Here is a 17,863-nt window from a genome sequence, read left to right as displayed (position 1 = left end):
CAGTGATACTGGGAGCCTGACAGCTTCATAATATTTAAATCGTTTTCTGATGAGATTGGTGGTAATAATAAACATAGTTTTAAAATCTCATGTGTATTTGGAAGACTTGCATAAACTCAGGAAATGAAAATTTCTCAAATGATCAATGCATGACGCTAGAAATCATTCATGGGTTAAAGATCTATGACACAAAATGGAGCAAGGGATTTTACTATAACAGAGTACAAAGTTACTAATACAATTTCCATGTCACAACTAACTGTTTAAAAAATTGTCACTGTTAAGTTTTGGAACAGCATTAAGGAGGACCATTCACAATTATCTGAAAAGGTTATTAAAATATTCCTCCCTTTTCCAACTATATATCTGTATGAAACTTGATTTTCTTCAAATACTTTAACCAAAGAAAATCACATTGCAACAAACTGAATGCATGCATAAGCCAGTATGATATTTCAACTGTTTTCTATTATACCACAGATTAAAGAGATTTGCAGAAATGTAATACAAAAAAAAAAGAACCTTTTTTTTGTTTTGGAAAACAGTTCATTTTTCTTAAAAATATATAATTTGTGTTAATCATGTAATGGGTTTATCATTACTATATTTTTAAAATTAGTAAATAAATATTTTTTAATTTTCTTAATTATAATTTCTAATATGAGAAATTAAAAGCACATTTTAAAAAGGTTTTTAGGTACATATGTACCTAAAATTTTTAAGAAGATAAAGGGGTCCTAAGACCAGAAAGTTTGAAAACTGCTGCAATAGAGCAATTAAAATACTTTGAAAAAATAGGCTCAACTTAATACTTATAAACTGCCCTGAGCCTTAAAAATATAGAGAAATAGGTAGGAGATGGGTGAGCAGGAGATGTCTCAAGAACTCAGGCTCAAAATGGAGGTAAAACCGCCGCCTGGTTGCCCCAGCCCGACTCCGGCCATCGCCATCGCCGCAGGTGGCAAGAGGGCCATGATCCAAAGGAACCAGAGCGGTTGAGAGAACTGTTTATTGGTGGTCTGAACTTTGAAACTACAGATGATAGTTTAAGAGAACATTTTGAGAAATGGGGCATACTTACAGATTGTGTGGTAATGAGAGACCCCCAAACAAAACATTCCAGGGGCTTTGGTTTTGTGATTTATTCTTGTGTTGAAGAGGTGGATGCAGCAATGTGTGCTTGACCACACAAGGTTGATGGGCATGTAGTGGAACCAAAGAGCTGTTTCCGGAGAGGTTTTTTTTTTTTTTTTTTTTAATGTGCTTTATTTTATTTTTTATTATACTTTAAGTTCTAGGGTACATGTGCACAACATGCAGGTTTGTTACATATGTACACATGTGCCATGTTAGTGTGCTGCACCCATTAACTCGTCATTTACATTAGGTACATCTCCTAATGCTATCCCTCCCCGCTCTCCCGACCCCACAGTAGGCCCCTGTGTGTGATGTTCCCTTTCCTGGGTCCAAGTGTTCTCACTGTTCACTTCCCACCTATGAGTGAGAACATGTGGTGTTTGGTTTTTTGTCCTTGTGATAGTTTGCTGAGAATGATGGTTTCCAGCTTCATCCATGTCCCAAAAAAGGACATGAACTCATCCTTTTTTATGGCTGCATAGTATTCCATGGTGTATACGTGCCACATTTTCTTAATCCAGTCTATCACTGATGGACATCTGGGTTGGTTCCGAGTCTTTGCTATTGTGAATAGTGCCGCAATAAACATACGTGTGCATGTGTCTTTATAGCAGCATGATTTATAATTCTTTGGGTATAGACCCAGTAATGGGATGGCTGGGTCAAATGGTATTTCTAGTTCTAGATCCTTGAGGAATTGCCACACTGTCTTCCACAATAGTTGAACTAGTTTACAGTCCCACCAACAGTGTAAAAGTGTTCCTATTTCTAGAGAGGATTATTTAAAGTCTGATGCCCATCTAACAGTGAAGAAAATTTTTGTTGGTGGTGTTACAGAAGATACAGAAGAATATAATTTGAGAGACTACTTTGAAAAGTATGGCAAGATTGAAACCATAGAAATTATGGAAGACAGGCAGAGTGGAAAAAAGAGAGGATTTGCTTTTGTAATTTTTGATGATCATGATACAGTTGATAAAATTGTTGTTCAGAAATACCACACTATTAATGGGCATAACTGTGAAGTGAAAAAGGTCCTTTCTAAACAAGAGATGCAGTCTGCTGGATCACAGAGAGGTCGTGGAGGTGGATCTGGCAATTTTATGGGTCACGGAGTAAACTTTGGAGGTGGTGGAGGTAATTTTGGCGGTGGTGGAAACTTTGGTGGAAGAGGAGGCTATGGTGGTGGAGGTGGTGGCAGCAGAGGTAGTTATGGAGGAGGTGATGGTGGATATAATGGATTTGGAAGTGACAGTGGCAACTATGGAGGTGGTCCTGGTTATAGTAGTAGAGGGGGCTATGGTGGTGGTAGACCAGGATATGGAAACCAAGGTGGTGAATATGGTAGCGGTGGTGGAGGTTATGATGGTTACAATGAAGGAGGAAATTTTGGCAGTCGTAACCATGGTGGCGGTGGGAACTATAATGATTTTGAAAATTATAGTGGACAACAGCAATCAAATTATGGACCCATGAAAGGGGGAAGTTTTGGTGGAAGAAGCTCGGGCAGTCCCTGTGGTAGTGGTTATGGATCTGGTGGTGGAAGGGGTGGATATGGTAGCAGAAGGTTCTAAAAACAGCAGAAAAGGGCTACAGTTCTTAGTAGGAGAGACAGTGAGGGGTTGTCAGGAAAGCTGCAGGTTACTTTGAGACAGTCGTCCCAAATGCATTAGAGGAACTGTAAAAATCTGCCACAGAAGGAAGGATGATCCATAGTCAGAAAAGTTACTGCAGCTTAAACAGGAAACCCTTCTTGTTCAGGACTGTCATAGCTCACAGTTTGCACAAAGTGCAGCTATTGATTAATGCCATGTAGTGTCAATTAGAGGTACATTCCTGAGGTCTTTCATCTGTTGTAGCTTTGTCTTTCTCTTTTTCTTTTTCTTTTCATTACATCAGGTATATTGCCCTGTAAATTGTTGTAGTGGTACCAGGAATAAAAAAATAAGGAATTTTTAACTTTTCAATATTGTGTAGTTCAGTTTTTTTACATTTTAGTACAGAAACTTAAACAAAATGCAGTTTTGAAGGTGTTTCCTTGTGACTTAACAAGATCATTGTTAATTACTATTTTGTATGAATTTTGCTAAAGTTAACTGTAAAGAAACACCTGCTGACTTGCAGTTTAAGGGGAATCTTATTCGTCCAATTTCCAAACCGTGATATGAATGGGTACTGACATGTGGAGAGAATAAATAATTTGTGTGTTTGCAATGTGTGTTTTAGATAAATAGGATTGAGTATTTAAATTAGCATTTGTGAATTTAATAGCATTACGATTACCTTCAAATGAAAATAATCTCAAAATTTCAAAAAAAAAAAAAAAAAAGAAGAAGAACTCAGAAGCTATGGAAATAAAAGAAACTGACACATAACTGAACTATGTGGTGAGAAAACTGAAGCCACACTCACTATTAAGCTAACAGAAGAAATGATCATGCACGTGTGTAGGAGTAAAGAAGGGGTGGTTAGGAGCACAGGCGCTGGAGTTGGATGAACCTGGGTTCAAATCTTGGCTTGAACACTTACTAGTTATATAACCTTCTATAACTAGTTATAGTTATAAGTTAATCTTTCTAGGCCTCGATTTCTTCAGTCACTCTTCCAGAGAAACTTCAGGAAAGTCCTGGGACAAAGAATACTACTATCCCTTGGAGCATCTAAGCTAGTCTTGGCAGTCAGCCTTGGCCTCTGGGAATTTACTATTTTTTTTGAATGGAGAAATTAGACCAAGTGAATATTTTCATGCAAAGCAGGACATCTCAAAAGCCTGGTTTTATTTTTTGCTGTAAGGAGCAATCAGTGCACCTTTGTACTAAAGCCTATAGAATAATCAGAGACCATTCAATAGGAAAGTGTTAACAGCACTAAGGTATTCATAGCTCAGTGAGTCTCTGAAGACAAGGGTAAAATGACAACAAAGCTACTATCATTCTTTCCCCAAAAGAGGCTGAACTAGAAGAAAGGAGAGGTGAAGGTGAGATAGAGATGGCTTCAGGCTATAAAGAAGTCTCAGAAAGGGTTAAATCAAATTTCTGAAAGTCTTGCATTCATTTGTCTAACAGTATCTAGCCATGTGCTAAGAAGCAGACCTTGACTTTAACACTTTATTTAAGAGAGAAGAGGATATGAACATAAATAAATATGTACACAGAGTATATGTAGAGTACTTTCTATATGTAGAGTAAAAAGCAACAAATAAAGAGGTATATATAAAACATAACAGAAAGATAAAATGAATACTTCCAACTAGAAAACAGGAGAGACAGGGAAGGTTTCTTGAAAGGAAGATATCAAGAATAACTATGATGTGGACATTCAAAGACAGAAAAATAGGGCATTTAATTTTGATTGTTTTGTTTGTTTTTGTTTTTCTGGAGGCAGGGTCTTGTTCTGTTGCCCAAGCTGGAGTGTAGTGGTAAGATCACAGCTCACTGCAGCTTCAACCTCCTGTGCTCAAGCGATCTTCCCGCCTCAGACTCCTGAGTAGCTGGGGCTATAGGCATGTGCCACCACGCCCGGCCAATATTTTAATTTTTGGTAGAGACAGGGGTCTCTCTATGTTGCCCAGGGTGGTCTTGAACTCTTGGTCTCAAACGATTCTTTCACCTTGGCCTCCCAAAGTGCTGGGATTACAGGTGTGAGCCACTGTGCTGGCCAACAGGACATTTTAGAGAGGGTGTTTCTTGAGCAAACCACAGAGGGTAGAAAACAAACATCATATATGAGAAATATCTAGTAGCTCATTCTGGTTTAGGTATAGGGTGCCTGATAGGGCACAGAGACTGGAGAATGAACACATAGGTTGTGTCCGTACTAAGGGGATGGGGAAATGCTATGAATTCCAGGCTAAGGAGTTGGGACTTAATTAGTAAATAGAATGAATCTAATTAGGGGAATTCCCTCTCCCATTCTTCTTAAAAACTATTCTAAACTGTCAGTATTTTCTTTAAACCTCCAAACACAACCTCTCATTCCCTTCAATAAGATGTTTAATTCCTACATTATCAAAAAACTAATTCATTTTTTGCAGAGACAGAGGTCTCACTATGTTGCCCAGGCTGGTCTCAAACTCCTCGATTTTTAATTCCCGACATTATCGAAAAACTAAACTGTCAGGGGTTATCTTCCTCAACTTCCTACTCCTTTTCTACACATTTATCCACCTCATCCTTCCCTGTTTTCTTAAGGTTTCAGGGAATCAGGGTCCTTTTCTGTTAAAAACCACACCTATTTCGGTATCTTCCAAGATTGTGCTCTACTTCTATCTATTCTGTTTCATTTTCTAACGCATCTCCCTTTTCTGTTTGTTTGTTTGTTTGTTTGTTTTTTTCTTCCACAGATTATAAACATGCTTATTTCCACCCACACTCTTTAAAGAAGCAGGGATGAGAAGTCTATACTCATTGTCTCCACTCCCCACTCAACATGGCATCCTTCCTTAATCTGGACTAAAACATGTCTTTAAAGTCCTCAATGACTTTATATTGCCAAATCCAATGGACACTTTCAGTTCTGACCTCACTAAGCATCTCCGTTAAATTTCAATCCATTGATCACTGCCCTGCCTTCTCCAACATCGCTACTGTCCTGACTTCACTGAACTCTTGGCCTTCTCAGTTTCTCTAACACTGTTTATCTGTTTTCTTTCCTGAATTCCATCTCCTATGCCGGTGAACAGCAATGGTCATGTCTTTGGCTCACTGTTCTTCCAACTGACACATTCTCTTTGAGTAATCTCCGCAAGTCTCACGGTTTCAATCACCACCTCTCAGCTCAGGACCTCTTGCCTGAGCTATCATTTGCCTATCCTTGTCTAAAAAGATCTCTACTTGGTTATCCAACAAATAATTCAAACTTTGGATATCTAAACTGGAATATGCTTCCCTTCTAAATCTAGATCGTCCTTTTTTTCTTATTGCTCCCTCACCAACACACACATACACTACCTAATTCCTGTCTATCCTTTAAGCTTCAGTTCAGAAATTTACCTTTCCCAGAAACTTTACTGAATCTCCATGTTGGGATAGATCTGTGCTTTTCTAACACCCCCAGCGTATCTCAATTATGGAATAATACATGCTACTACATATTTTTTTAGTGTATTTGGCTGTCTTACTGTACTGTAAGCTCTCTAGGGTAGAGATGATGTTTTAATCACCTTTTAAGCCCTAGGACCTAGCACAATCCTTGATATGTAGTAGGTACTCCATAAATGCCTACTACATGAATGATGAGAAGTGCATTTTAGGATGTGATCTGTTGACAGTATATAAAATAAAGGAGAAGGAGAAAGACTAGAGAAAACAAAACTGCAGTGGACAAACGCAGTAGAACAAAATAATGCAATCGTAAAGCCAAAACTAAGATAAGGCTAAGGAATGAAAAGAAAGGGATGGACATGAGGGATTTTGCTCATCCCCTGAAATGAGTAAGACTGGCAAAAGACTGAACTGGAAAGTAGGAGATGCAAGTGGGAAAATGAATCATCTTTGGGAAAAAAGAAAAGACACTGGATATACTGCCATAAACAGTAACTATAATCTATTCTATACCTACCAACTTTCCAGCATTTCTTTAAAATGGGAAATTAAATGGCCTAAGAATTGGATTTTGGTAGTGTTCTCTGAAATCCAAAAATGCCTATCTATGTGATGACATCTATAGTAATAGAATGCTCAACAATTACCCTAAGTCTTCTCTTCTCTTTTTTGCTTAGTTTCCTTATTTATCAAAGTTGGGAAAAACTGGAGGCTTTCAATCTACCATAGGCTAACTTATCAGTGTGATACTATATATCCAGAATAATTAATCAGTAGAACTTGCCATGCTCAAATAAGATGTCCTGTTTCATGACTCCTATTATTATTGTCCCCTATAATTAAATGCAATTCTTAAACAGAGATGTTTGAGCTAAATTCTGATGCTTAGAGGAGAAACGCTCTCCCTGATGTTTTAGAACATGAAGATTGCTGGTGTGACATATACTTTACTGCCAAGCAAGTCTGCCAAAGGTGATCACATAGTCTAGGGTTGGCTTCTACATCAGAGAAGGGAGGGCAGGTTTAGAATGAAGAATGTTCCAAATGTGCTGGTAACACTTCCTCCCAGAGGAGAACAATATGGAGCTTAGTGAGGTAGAAACGAGGATGCAGGGATGGGCCTGGAAAATATAGGGCCAAAGGGGAAAATAAAAATCAAGTGGGATTAGAAAAACCAGATTTTTTTAGGTTTATTGAACCAATGTAAAGAGTTTACCTGTTGTGGGAATGCACGTTAGTACAACCAGTTTGGAGAAGAGTATGGAGGCTCCTCAAAAAACTAAAAATAGAATTACCATATAATCCAGTTGTGATAGTTAATACTGAGTGTCAACTTGATTGCATTGAAGGATGCAAAATATTGATCTGTGTCCGTGAGGTGTGTTGCCAAAGGAGATTAACAGTCGAGTCAGTGGGCTGGGAAAGGCAGACCCACCCTTAATGTGGTGGGCACCATCTAATTGGTTGCCAGTGAAAATTAAGCGGGCAGAAAAACATAAAAAGGTGAGACTGGCCTAGCCTCCCAGCCTACATCTTTCCTCCATGCTGGATGCTTCCTGCCCTTGAACATCCGACTCCAAGCTCTTCAGTTTTGGGACTCAGACTGGCTCTCCTTGCTCCTCAAGTTTGCAGACAGCCTACTGTGGGACCTTGTGATTGTGTAAGTTAATACTTAATAAACTCCCCTTTATATATATATATACATGTATATATATACACACACACACTAATAAGATATATAAATATATCCTGTTAGTTCTATCTTTCTAGAGAACCCAGACTAATACACCAGCAATTTCATTATGGGGTATATAACCAAAAGAAAGTAAGTCAATATATTAAAGAGATATTTGCTCTCCCATGTTTATTGTAGTACTATTTACAATAGAGAAAATATGAAATCAACCTAAGTGCCCATCAACAGATAAATGGATAAAGAAAATGTGGTATATTTACATTATGGAATACTATTCAGCCATAAAAAGAATGAAATCCTATCATTTGCAGCAACATAGATGGAACCAAAGGTTATGATGTTCAGTGAAATAAGCCAAGCACAGAAAGACAAATATAGCATGTTCTCACTCATATGTGGGAGCTAAAAAAGTGGATCTCTTGAAGGTAGAGAGTAGACTGGTGATTACTAGAGGCCAGGAAGAGGAGGGGATAGAGGGGAGGAAAGAGGAAAAAGAAGAATATAATTGTACTTAACACTGAACTGTACACTTAAAATGGTAAAGATGGTATAATACATATATACACAGTTTACCTTAATAAAAAATACATTTTTGGAAAAGGTATAGGAAAAAGAAGAGTTTACCTGATTCATGATGGAAAATTTCCTCCCTATTCTGTTGTCTGGCAACCGAAAGGCCTTCCTTCTCATGCCATCTTCTGACTCTGACTTAAACACCTTCTCAGGATCCCCTTTCTCCTCTCCTTCAGAGAGTTCCTTTTGCTTCCTCTTCTTTCTCCTGTTACGTCTTTCCTTTGCACTCTTTGAGCTGAGTTTAGAGATTTCAGAAGAGCTCCGAGGGGAGCCCCCTCCTTCTTCACCTTCTTCCTCTATGGCATCTTCTGAGACAGTTCCTGCTGAAGTAGCCATCGCAGCAGCCTAGGAAAGAAGCCACAGCAGGGAAGCCAGATCAGAGCAATTAGCTGGAGCTACCCAAGGCCAACCAGTTAGTACAGAACATTTCCCTACCTAGGGGAAAGGAGGAAAAAAGGAGGTGGGAAACCTAGACTGTTAGAGGGTTTCTGTGTATTCCGGCACACAGTCCTAAGTGAACAGAGCAGAACCCAGTGGTGAGAACTTTGGGAGTTATTCTCTTGAGCATTTCAGACAAGGACTTGGCTGCTGCCTTGGTACCAGAGGATCCCTTCTGAGCAAGTCTGGAAATGAATGCTAAGTAACATTATATATTATGGGTCTTAAAAATGTATAAATACATGTATATTTAGATAAGGATTAGAAAGTTAAGTGTTAAGGTGATGAGATCACAAATGTCTTTCAAGTTTTACTTTAATATTTTGCCTGTATCTTCTTCTAAATTAGAAATAATACTTTTTATGACCACAGGAATCTTAACATTTTTCCCAAGAAAAAGAATATGCTTATGTGAAACACTATATAAACCACCCTGGTCACTTTTTTCTTCCCAGTCATCATGGCAGTTGCACATTGAACAGTTGAGAAATTCAACAAAAGATGATATGAACAAACAATTTGGCCGTTAAGACAAACTGAGTAATTGGATCAACCATCTGCAGTTGTTACTTGGGTTATTTTCATCAGACCAATGACCTCTATTTGAAAATATGCCTAGAAAAGATCAACTGCAGTGAAAATCAGATGGGGCCTTAGTCACCATGATCTGGCAGGAAGGTCTGTTGCAAAGAATTAATCACCAACCTGTGCCTCTTCCTGTTGCTTCTTAAGTTGCTCCAACATTGCTTTAAATTCAGCCTCTTTTTGTTCTGCCTCTTCCAGTGTTGCCTGATTCTGTTCTTCATAAGCCATGGCCACCACAGCCAAGATCAAGTTCACCAGATAGAAAGAACCCACAAAGATGACCAAGACGAAGAAGATCATGTATGTTTTCCCCGCTGCTCGTAAGGTCTGCAAAGACAAAGGCCATTTTCTGAGTCACTTGTACCAAATGAACCAGGCTGAAAACAGCTAATGGGCCGAGTTCCTCTGTAAGGGCACTATTTGCATTTTGAACAGGACTGTGTTTCCTTGTGCAGTACTCCTTCCTATTGTGGGCACTCAGTATTCTCAATGGTTGAATGGTTTCACTTATCCTCAACTCACATTAAATGGCAGTAGTTATCTCCCAATCATTGTGAGAAAAAAATCCTCTCTCATTTTTCTAAATATTCCCTATATACTCCTTTCATAAAAAAAAAAAAAGTTTGATTTTGGGCTAAGACAAGTATAAAGAAAAGAATATAAGACTGCAGCTTATTTATCTACTGGTCCTCAAATAGCATTAACAGACATATTGTCCTGCAGTCAGTCAAGTTACGAAATCCCATCAACAGATGGAGTGTCACACTATCACCTGGGCTGAGGTGAAATGGTGCAATCTTGTCACTACAACCTCTGCCTCCCGAGGGTTCCAGCCCGATTCTCCTGCCTCCAGCCTCCCGGTAGCTGGGATTACAGGTGCCCACCACCATGCCCAGCTAATTTTTTGTATTTTTAGTAGAGATGGGGTTTCACTATGTTGGCCAGGCTGGTCTTGAACTCCTGACCTCGTGATCCACCTGCCTCGGCCTCCCAAAGTGCTGGGATTACAGGTGTGAGCTACCGCACCCAGCCCCATCTTTTTTTTTTTTTTTTTAGACGGAGTCTTGCTCTGTCACGCAGGCTGGAGTGCAGTGGCATGATCTCGGCTCACTGCAACCTCTACCTCCCAGGTTCAAGCAATTCTCCCATCTCAGCCTCCCGAGTAGCTGGGATTACAGGCATGCGCCACCATACCCGGCTAATTTTTGTGTTTTTAGTAGAGGTGCGGTTTCACCATGTTTGCCAGGTTGGTCTCGAACTCCTGGCCTCAAGTGATCCACCCGCCTTGGCCTCCCAAAGTGCTGGGATTACAGGCATGAGCCACTGCGTCTGGCCAGGAAATCCCCATCTTGAGTGACGCCCTTCCTTATTCTTTTGCAATAGGATGAGTTTTAAAAGGATATGACAATATGACATAAAGGATAGTAGGGAAGAAAAAAAAGGCAGAAGGAAACTAGGTTTTAGATTATGTACATGCAACCCACTATTACAGAGTTTTCATCTTTATTCTGTTAACTGCAAAATGGGCCAGGTGTGGTGGCTTGCACCTGTAATCCCAGCATTTTGGGAAGCCAAGACAGGCAGATCACCTGAGGTCAAGAGTTCGAGACCAGCCTGGCCAACCAACATGGTGAAACCCTGTATCTATTAAAAATACAAAAATTAGCTGGGCGTGGTGGCTCATGCCTGTAATCCCAGGTACTCGAGAGGCTGAGTCAGGAGAATTGTTTGAAGCCACGAGGCGGAGGTTGCAGTGAGCTGAGATTGCGCCACTGCACTCCAGCCTGGGCGACACAGCAAAACTCTGTATCAAAAAAAAAAAAAAAAAAAGAAACAGCATGAATCACAAATATTTCATGAGAAACATTCAACCTGGGGGAACTCTAGGCTGTCCAACAGAAAGGTAAGAATTAACTCAGAGATTTGAAATAGAAACTTCCCTTAAAAGAGGTTTCTTCATGCCTGAGGGGACATGTTTTTCATTTTCAAAGTAACTGGTATCACCAAATGACAAACAGAAAACAATGGACTGTCATAAAATTTCTAAGCTGTAAGACCCTTAGCAATCACTTACACTAACTTCATTACAACCAGCAAAGTTAAATGACTTGTCCAGAGTCACCAGTGTAGCCCAACAGAACGTTACTGACCCTATTTTTATCTGTACAACCTGCTTGAACAAGTCCAAATGTGTTACAAATCTCAAAAATGTTGATATATTTATACTCCAAGGTCCTTATGGAAATTCCATCTACATAGTGCCTTACACAAAGAGGTGTTTAATATTTCTTAAACAGAAGCCCTAACGGTGGCTCACGCCTGTAATCCCAGCACTTTGGGAGGCCACAGTGGGAGGATCACTTGAGGCCAGAAGTTGCAAGACCAGCCTGGGAAACAGAGTGAAACCCCAAATTTCCAAAAAGTAGAAATATTAGCCAGGTGTGGTAGTACATGCCTGTAGTACCTACCTCAAAAACAAAACAAAAGAAAACAAGCAAAAAAAACACAAACCCTAAGCCCAAATTTCCAAAAGGAGATATGCTGCAGAGGATAAACAGTAGGAAGTAGATAGAGATAGCAGATTCTCAGGTCAGACAAGAGGCCGTCAAGGTTGTAAGAATCTACAGCTATACATGACTGAGCATTCAAGAAACAGGGATGAGAACTGAGAGAATTCACTTAACATCAAAAACCAGCTGACTGTGGGAAACACAACAGTTAGATCTTGTATAATGTCTTTACTAAATGTCTCTCACACAGAATGTCTCCCACACAGAATGTTCCTAACCCTGTATATGTTCATGCAAACTCTATGGCCAAAGGAAAAGAGGTATTACTCACCAACTGATACAAGTTTTCCCAATAGTCCTGGGTCATAAGGCGAAATAATGCCAAGAAGGCCCAGCTAAAAGTGTCAAAGCTTGTGTAACCATAGTTGGGGTTCCTTCCTGCTTTCATACACTGGTATCCCTCTGGGCATTGCCTAAAGAAAGAAAGGGAAGTTCAGGACTTTTAACATAATTCCACCAGCCATGACCTTGGAGATAACAAATAACATAATTCTATTTAATCCACGACCTTGGAGATAATAAATAACCATTGATAGAGCCAGGACAACAAATTGGAAGAAAAAGAAGAAGGAAATAAGCAGCTAGCCAACTTCTGGGGACAGCCTAGGATCAGAATCACCTGGCATGTTCTTTAAAAATGCAGATTCCTGTGTCCTTACCCAAATCTAGGAATTAAAAGTTCTGGATATGGGATCTATGAATCTGCATTTTTAAGAGGTATGCCAGGTGATTCTTATGCATGCCAAAGTGTGAGAAGTACTGTTCTAGATTCATATCAATGTGCAATTCAATCAAATTTAACTTCGCTACTATCCCAAATGACAAACGGCTAGAAGTTCCTTTTTTTTTTTTTTAGACAGAGTCTAGCTCTGTCGTCCAGGCTAGAGTGTCATGGCATGATCTCGGGTCACCACAACCTCTGCCTCCTGGGTTCAAGCAATTCTCCTGCCTCAGCCTCCCGAGTAGCTGGGATTACAGGCGCCTGCCACCACGTCTGGCTAATTTTTGTATTTTTAGTAGAGAAAGGGTTTCACTGTGTTGGCCTGGCTGGTCTCGAACTCCTGACCTCGTGATCCGCCTGCACTGGCCTCCCAAAGTGCTGGGATTACAAGCGTGAGCCACCGCGCCCGGCCAGAAGTTCCTCTTAATCGTTTCTGTTTTCTTTACACTCACTGTGACAACCTAAGTCATAATGGGGATTTCAGTTACCTCAGTTACACCATTTCTCCTGCTTTTAGATTCACCTCATATTTATTTCAATGTAATCTCTAGTAGTCTATGTTAATATAGAAATTAAATGGATTTCTAGACATTGTAGTCATGTTAAAACACCAGTTCTTAGAGAACCAATATACTCTGAAAAATGACACTACCACCCTACATTTATAAAGCCCTCTGTTTACAAAGCACTTTCATGTAATGTAAGTGGATTCTTACAGTAACCCTGTGAGAAAGAGAGAGCATGGCTTATTAAATAAATCCATTTTATGGATGAAAAAACCAAGGCTCAGATAAGTTAAATGGCTTGCCAAAGGTCTTAGAGCAGGAATTACCAGGATCAGGACTCAAATACTATGTTGCTACTCTTTTTCCTCCTCTATGCTGTCAAGTCAAGCATATTTTGGGTCATCCTTGGATCCATAACTATCACTAAGATGGTATCTTTACTCTCTATTGTAATATAGGATGAGAGGAATCCCCAAGAGGCAGGTAAGCTATCTGGTGTTATTGATTCTATCCTTGGATTCTTTCATTTTGCATTGAGACTACAAGCACAGTCACTTACTAGTGAAATGTCAACTTTAGGTGGACAAATGTGAAACAGAAAATCTATGCCAACCGATAGGTCAGATGCAATTGTAAGGTCTACTACTTGAGCACAGAGAAAAGTAAACATTTTGCCTATTTTGACCCAACTAATAATACGTACATTTTTAAAGAAAGAGAATCAAACTAGGTGAGCTACTTACCCAGCATCAGAACTGTTCCCACAGAGTAAAGGTTCCAGCATGCCAGGAACTGTGTAGAAATTTGCTAGAAAAGTTTGAAGAGGCAGGAAATGAACAGGCAGATTTAAATGAATGAGAGAATAAGGTTACACTGTCCTTTTTTTTTTTTTTTTTTTTTTTTTTTTGAGACTGAGTCTCGCTCTGTTGCCCAGGCTGGAGTGCAGTGGTGCGATCTCGGCTCACTGCAAGCTCCGCCTCCCGGGTTCACGCCATTCTCCTGCCTCAGTCTCCCGAGTAGCTGGGACTATAGGCGCCCGCCACCAAGCCCGGCTGGTTTTTTTTTATTTTCTAAAATCAATAACTGTTTCTGCTAGAGCTGGTTAAGAACAGTGTAGGCTGGGCGCGGTGGCTCATGCCTGTAATCCCAGCACTTTGGGAGGTCGAGGTGGGCGGATCACGAGGTCAGGAGATCGAGACCATCCTGGCTAACACGGTGAACCTGTATCTCTACTAAAAATACAAAAAATCAGCTGGGCTTAGTGGCGGGCGCCTATAGTCCCAGCTACTCGGGAGACTGAGGCAGGAGAATGGCGTGAACCCGGGAGGCGGAGCTTGCAGTGAGCTGAGATCCGGCCACTGCACTCAGGCCTGGGCGGCAGAAAAAGACTTTGTCTCAAAAAAAAAAAAAAAAAAAAATCTTTTCCAACAGCTGTGGCCAGCTGATAAGAATTCTTTCCCATTAATGATTTTCTTATATATATTTACAAATTAAAAGTGCTATCCCAAAGTTCTTGATGCAATATAGTTTTCACAGATACCCAACTTCCACTCATACTTCTAATCTATATGCCAGATTCTGGTACTTGAATCAAAGAGGCCTAAAAGTAAGTTTTCTGAGTCCTACACCCCTTTATACCACTCTATTCTTCCATCCTTACAACTTGTCTTTATAAAAGATATTTTAGAGCTCATTGGTCACTAGATACTAGGTCCTATTTTAAATTACAAGGCATGTTTTCCTTTCCAGCATATGTCCCTGAAATCTCCTTTGCAACATTTTCTTATGGATACTAAACTGACTTTATTTTCTCAGGAATGACTAATAGTGACATAGCTAACTTTTTTCATGAGTCTAAAGTATCACTACATCAAATTTTCCTTTGGTTCCTCAAATAAAATGATTAAAAACTCCTCAACTGCAATAGGATTGAATAGTGCCTTGGAGATCACCTGATTCCCTAGACTAGATGGACTGCGATAGTCTTAGTAGTATTAAGAAAAGTTGAGTTCCATAGATACATTCTGGACTAAATATGTAAATACCCCAAGTAACTCAGCTAGGGAAAAAAATAACTTTTGTCAAGCTTCTAAGCCTGAATTTCAAAGTAAAAGTTTAGGGGTACATGCGAAGACGGGAGAGAGGGCTGATGTTTGAGAGCTTCTGAATACAATCCTACCTCGAGGAAAGGAATAATTTCACAAGGCTAGTTCTAGTAGCATTGCCATTCCTTTCCAGCTCCAACTACTTTCTTTTTTTTTTTTTTTTTTTGAGATGGAGCTTTGCTCTCGTTGCCAACCCAGGCTGGACTACAATGGCGCGATCTTGGCTCACTGTAACTTCCACCTCCCAGGTTCAAGTGATTCTCCTGCCTCAGCCTCCCGAGTAGCTGGGATTACAGGCATGTACCACCATGCCTCGCTAACTTTGTATTTTTAGTAGAGAGAGGGTTTCTCCATGTTGGTTAGGCTGGTCTCAAACTCCCAATCTCAGGTGATCCGCCTGCCTCAGCCTCCTAAAGTGCTGGGATTACAGGTGTGAGCCACCGTGCCTGGCCTCCAACTACTTTTTTAAGCCCTGTGTTGCTTCTGACCACATGAACTAGGAACAGACTTTTCCTATTCCTCTTGCAGAGAAAAGGCCACCTACTTTTATTGTTGATATACTCTTCCCAATCAAAGCCTTTGGTGCCATTTTCAAGATAGCTCTCGTTGAAGTTTATGGGCCACACAACACACTTGTTTCGAAGGTTCCCCATGAACAGCTGCAGTCCGATCAAGGCAAACACACTCAGACAGAACACTGTCAGGATCATCACATCTGACAGTTTCTTCACAGACTGAATCAGGGCACCCACAATTGTCTTCAGGCCTGAGGAGACAGAATCCGCGGAATTAGAGGCACCTCAAAGCCCTCCCCACCTCCCCCAGCCTCCCTCTTAGCCACTGGCTGCTACTCCTCCCCACAGCACCACTCTTGAAATATGGCCACTCTATATTTATACCATGAGAATAATAATAGGTCAGCAAAATTATCAGTATTCCGAAGTATCGATTTTTAAGTGAATACATCTGAAAAAGCAAAAGAAAGGTCCTTCTACCAGCATGTGGCTCCTTTCTTCCTGGGAACACTTTCCCATCTCTGACTACTTTTTAGTTCCCCATATGAGCCCAGCTCTTACTTGCCTTAGGGCCTTCATACCTGCTGCTCCCTCTGCCTGGAATGCTCCCTGCTATATTATCTTGTCCTCTGTGCCTAAATCCTACTCATCCTTCAAGGCCCAGTTTAAATGTCAATTCTTCCAGAAAGCCTTCTCTGACTTTGCAACTCTTCTCCTTCCCCATTGTTACCAGTGTTTCAGTAGCATCTTATAATTTCTTCTGTAGCATTTGTCATGGTTATAATTGATTTTTTTACATCTATCTTGTTCATAGCTGTATCTATAGTGCCTAGCCCACAGTAGGTATTTAGTAAATATGTGTCAAAGAAACAAATGGAAAAATCAGGAATTGAGGAGGCCTCCAGGTTAGAAACAAAACCACTAGGGGGAAGTTTAAAAGCCAATAATAAGTGAGAAGGTACAATAGTATTTTCTCAAGGATTCTGGAAATGCCAAGGTATTGAAAAGGTTATTATTAATCCAGTATTTATACTTTGTCTTTCTCCATTAAAAAATATACTTTTTCTGTATCATATATATTCCCTGCTTTCTATAATGATCTTTTTTCTGTCCTAAATTAAAAATAAAAACATAAAAAAATTAACTTGAAGTTTAAACGTAAGACACTGGCTCAAATGTAGACTGAAGGTGTATTTCTTAATTGGACAGGGAGAGATCAGTGATAGGAGAGACAGAAAAATATGATTGTAGGTTCATGTTTTTTGGGTCCAAATGAGTCTTTATGTGCCCAGATATCAGGCTATCCATAGGATACAGTCAACAAAGCACTGAGCACTCTTGGTAGCCAATGCACCAGGATGAGCAAGAGGCAGGTGCTAAGCCTTGACACACAGGCCTCAGGAGGAATCTCATCCCTGCTCACTTCTGAAGGCAAGACTACTGAACTGAAATTCAAGGGAATCCTACTCCTGGCTTTGAAGGGTGTGGCTGGGTAGATAATCACTAATCTTAACTAAGTTATGCCACTTACTTGTCTAACCTACGCAATACGCCTTCTAACCTCTTAGAATCTCAGTTTTTTCATCTTTAAAGTAGGGAAAATTATAGTTGAGTATCATAGGGCTGCTGTGAGGATTAAGTGTGGTTCATATAAAACACTTGACAGAGCAGCTGGGCACAGTGGCTCACACCTGTAATCCCAGCACTTTGGGAGGCCAAGGTAGGCCGGATCACCTGAGGTCAGGAGTTCAAGACCAGCCTGGCCAACATGGTGAAACCCCGTCTCTACTAAAAATATATAAAAAGAAAAAATTAGCCGGGCATGGTGGCATATGCCTGTAATCCCAGTTACTGTGGGAGGCTAAGGCAGGAGAATCACTTGAACCCGGTGGGGGGGCGGAGGTTACAGTGAGCCAAGATCGCGCCACTGCACTCCAGCCTGGTCAACACAGCGAGACTCCATCTCAAAAACAAC

General features: G+C 40.3%; 1 protein-coding gene and 1 pseudogene across 7 annotated transcripts in view; one reads left to right on the top strand and one right to left on the bottom strand.

Moving 5' to 3' along the window:
* SCN8A (sodium voltage-gated channel alpha subunit 8) overlaps positions 1-17,863 on the bottom strand; it is a 145,717-nt gene that overhangs the window by 92,814 nt on the left and 35,040 nt on the right. For all 7 annotated transcript variants that reach the window (XM_031650492.1, XM_031650489.1, XM_031650488.1 and 4 more), the window contains exons 6-10: positions 15,918-16,139; positions 14,012-14,075; positions 12,313-12,454; positions 9,592-9,798; positions 8,500-8,793 (exon numbers count right to left, since the gene is read on the bottom strand). In XM_031650492.1, the coding sequence (XP_031506352.1) occupies positions 8,500-8,793; positions 9,592-9,798; positions 12,313-12,454; positions 14,012-14,075; positions 15,918-16,139 (929 nt within the window). The remainder of the gene's footprint in view (positions 1-8,499; positions 8,794-9,591; positions 9,799-12,312; positions 12,455-14,011; positions 14,076-15,917; positions 16,140-17,863) is intronic.
* On the top strand, positions 898-2,740 carry LOC101018722 (annotated as a pseudogene).

This window comes from Papio anubis, chromosome 9 (assembly GCF_008728515.1).
Source record: "Papio anubis isolate 15944 chromosome 9, Panubis1.0, whole genome shotgun sequence".
Classification (NCBI taxonomy): domain Eukaryota; kingdom Metazoa; phylum Chordata; class Mammalia; order Primates; family Cercopithecidae; genus Papio; species Papio anubis.
Note: the sequence above shows the minus strand (reverse complement) of the source record. Positions and strands in the feature narration are given on the sequence as shown.